The sequence below is a fragment of the Macaca mulatta genome, chromosome 1 (genome assembly GCF_049350105.2).
Source record: "Macaca mulatta isolate MMU2019108-1 chromosome 1, T2T-MMU8v2.0, whole genome shotgun sequence".
NCBI lineage: Eukaryota > Metazoa > Chordata > Mammalia > Primates > Cercopithecidae > Macaca > Macaca mulatta.
In genome coordinates, this window is record NC_133406.1 from 54110714 (window position 1) to 54123112 (window position 12399).

The window sequence follows — 12399 nt, forward strand, 5'->3', positions numbered from 1 at the left end:
TCTATATTTTTCTAAAACCTTACCACCTGCTGGAAAAAAATAACCAATTTTATTCCTGTATCTAAAAAGTATTTTGCAAAAGATTACACAGTTGAAATATCTTGAAGTAAATATATGCACGAACAGAGAGGGGGAATGAAATGAATAACTTACTTGATCTCTGGTTTTTTATGAAAAATAATTTTAGTCTTTCTTTAAATGTATTTTCATTCATATAGAATTCAACTTGTACTCTGCAAACAGAAAATAAAAACATGTAAATGTATGTAAGCAATCATATATTTATTTTCATGAAAAGCAGCAAATATAAATTGATCTATAGTTCTCTAATGAACTTAAAGAATAATATATTTTTAAAATAAATTATTTGATTTAATGCATTATATATTTTAGTAAATTCCCTGCCATGGAAAATGAGAACTAAGTAAAGTACTGATTTAGAGAGGAGCAGTTACTTTCTACTTTTAAAGACATAATCATTTTAAATATTATACACAGTCAATTCAATTATTTGTATTAATGAATATAGTGAGTGGTGTGGATTATTCAAAACAGCAATAATGCAAAAGTCTTTAATATGTGTCTTTGAAAGGGTTTTGAGTCAGTGCTTTCCCCATTTTTTTCCCTGTGTAAGAATTAGCTGATGCTTGAAAAATTCAGTTTGGGTACCACCACGCCAGATCTACTTATTCAGAATTTTAAAAGGCAGGGCCTAATAATCAATTCCTCACTACATCTAGAGCTTATTTAGAACCCATACTCTATAACACTTTACCTTCTTACTTATGGATCAACCAAGAAGTAGTAGTGGCAAATAGAATTGTTAAAGTTACCACAAAGATTATAAAGCAAACAACTAAATTAATAGACTGCATATTATATATTTGATCCACTATACAAAAATATCAACAGTCTAAAATAATAACATTACTTTAATAAATACTCTAAATTCTAGCAGTCTTCCTTTGGTAAGGCATAATTAATACTTTCAAAATACTAAGTGAAAAGATAAATCTTGTTCAGTGCAAGGTAACTTATAAATAATACTCAATTTCCTTAATCAGTCTCAAATATATTTATTATGAGTTAGAATTTCAAAAACAGCTAAGAATGGATTTTAATGTTTACACAAAGAACAAATATCTAATTTCATCTTTCCTAATATGGTAACATTTTGAAATTGTAATTCATGTAAGCCAGATAAGGTTTGGGGGTCATTTTTGGGGGTGAGATTTTTGGTTTTGTTTTTTGCAAGAGTAGATACCTTAGAAAAAACTAGCAGAAAAAAAAAACAACTGACATTACAAAGCTGCTCATGCATTTGAGAAATATTTCACTATTATATTATCTTATAAACTCTCTATTACCCTGCTTATTCAAGGAAAACCATGAACAGTTTAAAAGCAGTTTCTTGTGTTACAAAAGCAACAGGGCATTTAAAAAAATTATTATACTTTAAGTTCTGGGATACATGTGCAGGACGTGCAGGTTTGTTACACAGGTATACACGTGCCATGTGTATGGTTTGCTGCATCCATCGACCCGTCATCTACATTAGGTATTTCTCATAATGCTATCCCTTCCCCAGGCTCCAGTTGTGTGATGTTCCCCTCAACAGGGCATTTTTTAAATTAATTACCAATCAAGTTGTATGTGTTGTATCTTCTAAAATACTTGAATGTTCTTTTATATCTTCTCTCTAAAGAATACATTTCTATTTTTATTTCCTTGTTATCATATTCTCACTTGCTTTGTTTTTTCTTCACCTTATACATTAAATGAAATTGTTTTAAAGTAAGCAAGATTCTTTTTAGTCGATAACTTCTCCAGACTAGAAGTTGAAGAAGAACTGCTAAAGAAGCCACTAAAATGGCAATGATATCTTTTAGCGAACATTTCCATCCACAAATCTACATACATATACATTCTACAAAAGCCCATGCACACACATACAGAAACAAAACTTCATCAGTGTCTTGGAAATGCATTATTGGATCTGTTTCCCTTGTTTATCAAATGAAAAGTCAGTTCATTTTAAATATAGTAACTGTAAATAGTGAGATAAAGCTAAATTAGTTGAAATTTGTTATGGCTACATAAGCAAATTTGAGAGGACATACAGCTATTACACAAATAATTCAGCAAAGGCCATGCAGATTTGCTTCCTAGAATTACCAAATTTATAAGAATGATTCCATTTTTCAGATACTATTGGAGTTCAGTACTGGGTATGTAATAGAGGAGCCATTTTTGTTGTTGTTGTTGTTGTTGTTGTTGTTTTTTGAGATGGAGTCTTGCTCTGTTAACAGCCCAGGCTGGAGTGCAGTGATGCAATCTCGGCTCACTGCAAGCTCCGCCTCCTGGGTTCACGCCATTCTCCTGCCTCAGCCTCCCGAGTAGCTGGGACTACAGGCACCCGCCACCATGCCCGGCTAATTTTTTATTTTTACTTTTATTGTTTTTTTTTGTATTTTTAGTAGAGATGGGGTTTCACCGTGTTAGTCGGGATGGTCTTGATCTCCTGACCTCATGATCCGCCTGCCTTAGCCTCCCAAAGTGCTGGGATTACAGGCAGAGAGGAGCATTTTTTAACTAAAATGAGGTCATCTACAACCTTAACTAAAATAATGAGGAATCTGGAAAACATATCACATGTGGAAAGGTTGAAGAAACTAGAAAGAATTCATAATTATGAAGAGTTAGGAGTCACAGTTGTCTTTAAATATTTCAGTGACCAACATTATTAAAATGGAATGACACATAATGTGATTCTCTATTAAATAGAACTAATAATAGATAAATACACAAATTATGAATGAGAATTATCCAACTTTGCAATGGCCATCAGTGTGGAGAGCTCTCCAATACCTATAAATGTGCCAAAGGCTGGACAACAGCTTGCAAGCCACTGGCTTTCTCTTTCCTGAGAGCAAAGGCAATTTTGCATGGTGTGAAGTCTCTCATTAAATAATTTCCTAATCCCAATCTAATTATCAAATTATGTGAAGTAAAACTCTTAATGAGTCTGGCGATCTGAGTCAATATAATCATTGAGAAACATGGATTATATTAAAACACGAAATTATACAACTTTTTTTAAAGCCAAAAGGCAAGCAAAATGTTTTTTGATACATGACTTCTTTTGGGCACACAAAAAAATGTCCTTTAGGCTTACTGGTTATGGTATAAAGTAGAGCTTTTAAAAAAAAATTGATTTAATGTATTAAATTGCTCTTTCCAGCAGCAAGGCATGTTAGTGATAGCATACACTTTTGAGACCTTCCTCAGCACCAAACAGTTTTTTAGCACCCAGATATTTAGTTCAGAGTTTAGTGTTTACCCTTCCCAATGTGTTTCAGGATTTTAACTGGTTTTAAATATAATCTCACTGCTTCCTTTTTCAAGTTTAAACACTGTTTCATCTCCTCCCTCCATTCCTTCCTCCCTCCTTTCCTTCCTTTAGTCTTGCCTCCCTCTCTTCCTTCTTTTCTTCTGACCTCCCTACCTCCATCTAACTTTATCTGAATTTACTTACATCTAGTAGACTCTGTTAGTGTACTCTTTAGTGTACTCTTCTTACACTAAGTTAGTGTACTCTTTCTGGACCTTCCCCAGAACCATAGAGTTTTGAATTAGGGCAAATCTGCTCTCATCAGTTTTTTAGATGTCATTTTTGTCAAAGGCTTATACAAAAGCTAAAATTTAAGGTAATTTTGTAACATTTATTCAAATACAATAATAACAATTGTATTTGATTTTAAAATATACTGGAATTCCAATCATTGCTAGGTGGTATCTTCTATTGAAATATGTTCTCCCTATTTAATAGTTATTTTTATGTTGATCAACAACATTTTATTTGGGTAGATCTTACATATTCTTTGTGACACTTATTCCTGGCTATTTGATAATTTTAGTTACTTTTTAAAACTGTTTTGTTCCAATCTTTTAATTTTTTGGTTTTGATATTGGAAATGGCTACCTTGTTGATCTCTTTTACATGTGATTTTTTTTCACATTTATTACTTGGGTTTGCTAGACAGACAGTCATGGATATGTTCTTTAAGACCTCACTTAATGTCATCTATAACTTCTTTGTGACTTTAAGAGAAATGATAGATAACAAATCCAATTTTACCATCGACTAACTGATGTAAACAACAGTTAAGTTTCTACTGGACACAAAAATGTCACCAAACTTCTAAATAAAGACCCAAATACTTTTTATATTAAAGGTTGAAATAAATATGAACTATACATACATTCAAGAAAGATTAATGAAAACAAGCAAGGTTATTTACCCACTTGTTCCAGTTCAGGGTGGTAGGTGGCCAGAGCCCATCCTAACAGCTCAAGGAGCCAGGCAGGACGCCATCTGGACAGGACATCATCACATTGCAAGACACACTCAAACATCAACACTCATGCTAGGATCATTTAGACACACTAATTCACCTAACTTGCATATGTTTGGCACATGGGAGGAAACTGCAGTAACTGAAGAAAACCCACGCAGACATGGACAGAATGTGCAAACTCCACACAGACAGTCACCACCCCAACCAGGAATAGATGTTTCTCTCAACAATGTTATAACAAAACAATGTTGAATGAAATGGCATTATTTGAGGAACTACTGTATTTATAGTTCATTGTTTATGCCTTACTATATTGACTAGCACTCTTGGGAAAAAAAAAAAAAAGTCAAATAATTGTGGTGTCCCTTTCTTATAAGAGGATGCCTCTAGTGTTTTAGCAGTAATTAATTACCCTTGGCCCTTTGTATCCATTAAGTTCCACATCCATGTATTCAACCAGTTGAGGATAGGAAATATTTGGGAAAAACCAAGAACAACATCTGTACTGAACATGTACAGACTTGTTTTTCTTGTCATTATTCGCTAGGCAATAGAGTATAACAACTATTTACATAACTTTTATATTTTATTCAGTATTTAGTACTACTTAGGTACTACTAAGTGCTATTTCCCCCCCTAATTTTCCTAATGATACAGACTTGTTTTTCTTGTCATTATTCCTTATGCAATACAGTATAGCAACTATATACAGGTATTATAAGTAATCTAGAGATAATTTAAATTTTACCGGAGGATGTGCATAGATTATTATGCAAATCTTATGCTATTTTACATGAGGTACTTAAGCACTGTGGATTTTTGTATTCACAGAAGTATTGGAACCAATCCCCATGATTACTGAGGAACAACTGTATTTTGTTGAACTTGGGATTGCTTAAATATTTACACTTTACTAAAAATTATATCAGTAATGGATGGGTATTGATTGTTATAAAAAACCTGTATTGAATCTATCAAGTTAATAGTATATTGTTGCTTTTCTTTTCATGTACTGATTTGATGAATTATTTCAACAGCTTTTCTATGATGCAATTGTTTTTGTCTATCCTGTAATAAGTTGTTTTTGTGATGGTAAACTATTCAGGTAATTTGCTGCTGGATTCATTTTCCTATACTTTTTCAGCAGTTTTTCTTCTAAAGTCATAATGGTGTGATGTCTTTTTTAGATTATTCTAGTATCTTCTAATATGAATTGAAAAACTCCAGATTTTTCTATAGTCTGAAACAATTTAGATACTGCAGAGATGTTTTTTGCAACTGTCATCAATTTTTCCTAATGATATCAACTACCTTAATGTTGATTTTAATTTGATACTTTTTTTTCATTTTCCTTTCATTATTTTGTTCTGGTACTTGAATTCAATGTAAAATTCCCCAGGAGTCTTGTTACAATGCAATTTCCCTGATTCACTCTTAAAATTCTTCTTTAGTAAATTTAAAGTAGGCCTCATCATTTTAATAACAAGAAAAATAATTCTGATCCAAGCTGTCAATGCACCATTCTTTCTGAAACACTAGTTTGCTTTTTTCTAGTGCTAATGCCTTGACACCTATTTAGGATGTCAAACTTTTGTGGATAGTCTTTTAAATCTTATAGTAGATATAGATCATTATCAGAGGAAGGTTCTTCCTCTGTGTCTACTTAGTACTTGCTATTTCCCTCCTCTTTCTTTCTGATTCTGCAATATTGGTCATGGAGTCATATATGAGATTTTTATTACTGTACTCATCTCAAACAAGGGATTTTCTGCCTCAACCTTCTGGTCTCAGCAGGCAGATTCAATGGATGCACAGAAGTCCTGTTCTCTATTTATTTGATGTTCGTTGTCCTTTGGAAAATGTACATCTGAATGGTGAATTAATACACATAGCTCCCAGTACAACTATCATGTCTAAGAACTTTTCACCTGGAGTTATTTCTGTGCTTCTAGATTGTGGCATCCCGTTAATTCCAGGTTTGGTGATCTGACTTTGATCAGTAAAGAGAAAGTATACTGCCAAGGTTCCCTCACTCTGTTTTTACTACTAACAAAAATAAAAATTATACCTTTCCAAATGTACCACATTATTCTAAGTTTAATCCTATTTTCTCTAAGGTCATTGTGATGGGATGAATTATGTCCCCCTAAAAAAAAAAAAAAAAAAAAAAAAGTCTTAGCTCTCACGACTTCAGAATTTGAACTTATTTGGGAATGAGGTCATTGCAGACATAGTTAGTTAAATTAATATGAGAGTATACTATAATAAGATGAACACTAAATCGAATATGACAGGTGTCTTTATAAGAAAAGAAAAACTTTCACACAGACACATATGCAGAAGGAAGATGTTCATATGAAGACAAAGGCAGAGATTGAGTTATACTTTCAAAACTCAAGGAACACCTGGGACTACTAGAACCTAGAAAAGGCAAGGAAAGATCCTCTCCTAGAGCCTCAGTAAAGAGCATGACCCTGCCTACACCCTATGTTCAAATTTCTGGTCTCCATTACTGTCAGTCAATCGACTTCTGTTGTTTTCAAGCACTAAGTTTGTGGTGCTTCATTGTGGCAATCCGAATACAGTCATTTTCTATAATGGTGACGGTACCAGTTCTCAGTCACACCATGTTAATTCATTAGAATGTAAACTCCATGGCAAGGGCCATATTGAGTTTTGTCCATGCTTATATCATTTGCATCCCACATATTAGTTAGGACCTATTGGACATTAAAGATTTAGAGATAAATTACTGAATGAAGGTATAGTGTGGTAGCCAATTTTTTCTTTGTTACAAACCATGAGGACTCTGAACCAATAGTATGGTGGGAGAGATAAAATCGTCTTACTTTTTTTTTTTTTTTTTGAAAGAGTCTCACTCTGTCGCCCAGGCTGGAGTGCAGTGGTGCAATCTCTGCTCACTTCTAGCTCCACCTCCTGGGTTCACGCCATCCTCCTGCCTTAGCCTCCTGAGTAGCTGGGACTACAGGAGGCGTGTAATTTGTTTTTTGTTTTTTTTTTAGTAGAGACGGGGTTTTACCATGTTAGCCAGGATGGTCTTGATCTCCTGACCTTGTGATCCACCCACCTCGGCCTCCCAAAGTGCTGGGATTACAGGTGTGAGCCACCGCGCCCGGCCTCATCTTACTTTTCTTCCTTATAACATCTGACGTTGCAAAACTTGGGTTTATGGTGAGGTGAATCCTTGGGAACTCTTTCTTATTCCAACTTAATCTTCCTTATGATTAATGTCATTTCCCCACAGATTTTGTAAATAGCTTATGAATTTATATTTGTTTATTTATTTGTATCTTTAGCTGTCTATGATTTCAATAAATGTTTATAAAGTATACAGTTATTAATTTATTTGATTTTTACTTGAGTAGCGTAGATATCAACTTTATAGAAAAAGAAAAAGAAACTTTGGGCCAGACATGGTAGCTCACACCTGTAATAACAGAACTTTGGGAGGCCGAGGTGGGTGGATCACCTGAGGTCAGGAGTTCTAGACCAGCCTGGCTAAAATGGTGAAACCCCATCTCTACTAAAAACACAAAAATTAGCTGGGTGTGGTGGTGCATGCCTATAATCCCGGCTACTTGGGAGGCTGAGGCAGAAGAATCACTTGAACCTGGGAGGTGGAGATTGCAGTGAGCTGAGATTGTACAACTGTACTCTAGCCTGGGTGATAGAGTGAGACTCCATGAAAAAAAAAAAAAAAAGGTTGATTCACATAATTTTAGTGACTGGCCCAAATTCATACAGCTAGGATTAGGACAGAGTTGGAACATCGGTCTTTCTATTCTATTTTTGCTTCTTGCCTTCTTATCAAGTTGAGACTTTATTAGTAGTAGAATTCTAGAGCATTTGTAAAATATTATAAAAGAACATTGTAAACAACAGATCCACCCATAAATACTGGGCTATACCCATAAATAGTGGGACATGTTTGTTAAGGTCTGCCCTGTGATTATTGACTCTAAACCAGATTCCCATCCATTTCCAAATATTCATACTTAATTTCTGATAACCAACAAATGAAAGTCTGTCAAACACAGCTAAACAAAAATAGACAAATAGAAATTAATTAAATGAAAATTCTTCTGTACATCAAAGGAAACAAACAGAGTAAACAGATAATATGCAGAATGCCAAAAAATATTTGCAAACTATGCATCCAACAAAGGGCTAATATCCAGAATCTACAAGGAACTCAAACAACCCAGAGAGAAAAAAATATAAACTCTTTAAAAAGTGTGGAAAGGATACGAACAGACATTTTTAAAAAGAAGGCATACAAACGTATGCAGCCACAAACATATGCAACCATGCTCAACAATGCTAATCATCAGAGAAGTGCAAATTAAAGTCACAATGAGATCCCACCTTACACCAGTATGAATGGGTACTATAAAAAGTCAAAAAACAACAGACATTGGAAAGTTTGCAGAGAAAAGGGGGCACAACACCACTGGCAGGAATGTAAGTTAGTACAATCTCTGTGGTAAGCAGTATGGAGATTTTGCGAAGAACTGAAAATCAAACTACCATCCAATCCAGCAATCCAATTCCTGGGTGTGTACCCAAAGGGAAAGAAGTCATTCATTATATCAAAAAGATACAAATACTTGTATGTTTATTGCAGCACTACTACCAATAGCAAAGCAGTCTAAGTGTCCACTTAATGGATGATTGGATAAAGAAAATGTGGGGTAGATATAGATACACACACAAACACACATACAAACACAATGGAATACTACTTGGGTATAAAAAAAAGGAATGAAGTAATATCTTTTTCAGCAACATGAATGGAACTGTAGGCCATTATTCTAAGCAAAATAACCTAGAAACAGAATGTCAAATATTGCATATCCTCACTTATAACTGGGAGCTAAACAATAGGTACACATGGACATACAGAATGAAAAACCAGAAATCGAAGACTTTGAAAGGTGGGAAGGTGGGATGGAGGTAAGGGCTGAAAAATTATCTAATGGGTACAATGTTCACTATTCAGATGACAGGTACACAAAAAGCCCAGATTTCACCACTACACAATATACCCACGCAAGAAAACTGTACTTGTTCCCCCTAAATCTATAAAAATAAAAATAAAAATGAAGGCTTGTAAAAAATAAATAAGTAAGCCTCCTATCCATTTTTCATTTTAAAAAGGTAGTTTTGGGCCAGGTGTGGTGGCTCACTCTTGTAATACCAGCACTTTGGGAGGCCGAGGCGAGCACATTGTCTGAGCTCAGGAGTTTGAGACCAGCCTGGGAAACACGGTGAAACCTTGTCTCTACTAAAATACAAAAAACTAGCTGGGCATAGTGGTGGGTGCCTGTAGTCCCAGACTCAGGAATCTGAGGCAGGAGAATTGCTTGAACCCTGGAGGCAGAGGTTGCAGTGAGTTTAGATTGCACCACTGCACTCCAGCCCAGGTAACAGAATGAGACTCCATCTCAAAAAAAAAAAAAAAAAAAATTGTTCATGCTCAAGTGCTTTCAATGAGTTTCTACCTGGTTTCCAAACTCTGCTCTATGTACACAGAGAAATGCAATTTAAATGTTGTTCAATTTTCCCTAAGATATTTCCCAACTTCTTTTTGCCGTCTAATTATTTTCATAATTACTCAAGCCTAACATACTCAACACATATAGTCAGTAACATCTTATAAGGAAGGAAAGATTAATTTTGATGACATTTAGTAGCATTGTCTGCATTTTTAAAGTACAATTCAAAATAATATCAGTTTTGGAAAGGGAACTCAGCTACACACGCACACAGAGACACACATGTATATGCACATATATGCATGTGTTTATATATGTTACATATACATATACAATGTCATGTGGTGTAATGGTAATGAGGAAATAAAATGGGATAAATAACAACTATCAATTTCTTTTATTAGAAATATTATCAATAGCCCCTCAATAACTGCATTGACTCTCCTTATCAGCCCTTAATAATCACAACTTGCAGGTAACTGGAAATAGTCTTGTGGTTTCCATGGTAAAACACATTACGAAATCAGCCAAGAGTACTTTTCTATTAAAGCACTCTTTAAATGCAAAAAAGTATTCTCTTTTCAGTTAGAAAACTCACATCCTTATGTTCAATGTTCATTTGCTGGGTCAACTCTCTGTACTTCCCCATTTTATTTAAAATAATTAAATCCAAGCAACCCCAATTTGATTTAAATCTAAGCATGGAAAGCAAAAGATAAAGAAATTCAGAATAATTATAAAGGTATATTTTGTCATTCTTAAATTGCAAAGACATTCCATCTCTTCATGCCCCCTGCCCATCTGTATGAGGTGGGCAGGCCTGAGCCAAGCCATTAAAAAGAGAAAAGAAAAGAAAGAAAAAAAAAAAAAAAGCAAAGAATGAAAGGTTTATTCATTTTTATTATATTAAGTGTATAACAAAGAGCAGGAAAAATATACAGAATTTCGGCTTGTAATAAATTATGTTTGGTAAGGATTACACATCCTTACCACCTCAGAAAAGGAAAAAAAAAAAAAATAGCAGATGCTCCTAAATTATTTCGAAGTTTATCTTCTTACCCCACCTCCACTCCGTCCCATTATTTATGAACACACAAAAGGCCCCAAAGGTAATATACATACATACATAAGTACATATACATATGTAAACAAGCACACGCATACGTATAATTACATACATTATAGATATATAAAGCTGTTAATCACGAAACTACTTAAAAGCTTATAATATGACTACAGGCACCGACAACCCCACAATAAACCTAATAGCTTGCCAATCAAAACTCTTCATAACTACACCACATAAACCCTCTTCTCCTTTTCTCGATACATAAGAGTATAGAAAATACCATGTAATCTCTAACTCAAAACGGAATATTTCACTAGTCACTGTAAAATCTTGAAGGAAAATATAAAGATGATCTGACAGTCTAGGATTACCAGGAATGGCACAGTTAAATAATATAGCAAAGTCCAATATGAGGAGAAATACATGTATTTGTGGAGAGGGAGCCAATAGGTCTCAAAGAGTCTGGCTATGTTCAACCAATGAGAGTTATCTGTATGAAACTGCAAATTACATGAACACACTAATATGCAGTGAAGGAAGCACTTTTTTTTTTTTTTTTAAACTTAACACTTCCCACCAAAAACATACAATTTTAAATCAACCCTCCAAATTGTCTCTTCCATTTTGCACTTAGCTCGGAGAAGTCACAATTCAGTAATGGGCACAGCTCACTGGAACACATATATGTCTTTAGGATTTCTCTTAGTATGTAGTGCGCTTGCTTAAGTTAAAGTAACACCTACAACTTTTAATAGGCAAATTGTAGTAGGTGGAATACATGTAAAGTCAAGGTGACAGAATTTGAAGGAAGAAGGGAAAACAGTCACAAATATAATTTCACTTAATAAAAATGAAATATAAAATGGGTTTTCTGGGGAAAATATGTTTTCCACAACATTTGTATGTTAATTAGTTTATTCTGTAGTATAGTGTAAGAGCTAAAGAAGATGAGCACGAGCTTTGGATATGCATTTGATTACCAGGTCTGATAACTATTATTCTCTGTAAAATGCAGATATTACTTCCATGTAACAGGATTGCTATAGAAATTTAAAAATCATAGCATATATGTGAAACATACAACAGGGCAATGACAACTCATAACTTTTATAGTGTGTTGATAATACAAAACGTTCCTAAAATAAAGGTATAATTGGAAAAACAAAAACTGGTTCATCTATTTCAATTTGACATGTTTGGTTCCTACAATAATCATTTACTTGGGAAAAATAAGCATATAATACAATAAAGAACTTCATTATTTACTTCAGAAAATGCCTACAGATCAATTTATTGGAGATAATAAATAATCTGCTCACCTGGGCAAACAGATCACTTATCAAACAGTAGCTTACTCATTAAGACTTCCTTCAAAGCCCTCACTTTGTCAAGAACTTTTACCATTCTAAATCAGTTTTCCACCTTGAAAGATTCCCCCTAATACCACGAGAGCCTT

General features: G+C 34.1%; 1 protein-coding gene across 4 annotated transcripts in view; it reads right to left on the minus strand.

Annotated features, from left to right (window-relative positions):
- KCNT2 (potassium sodium-activated channel subfamily T member 2) overlaps nucleotides 1–12399 on the minus strand; it is a 399597-nt gene that overhangs the window by 283044 nt on the left and 104154 nt on the right. For all 4 annotated transcript variants that reach the window (XM_015120935.3, XM_015120925.3, XM_015120914.3 and 1 more), the window contains exon 2: nucleotides 154–233. In XM_015120935.3, the coding sequence (XP_014976421.1) occupies nucleotides 154–233 (80 nt within the window). The remainder of the gene's footprint in view (nucleotides 1–153; nucleotides 234–12399) is intronic.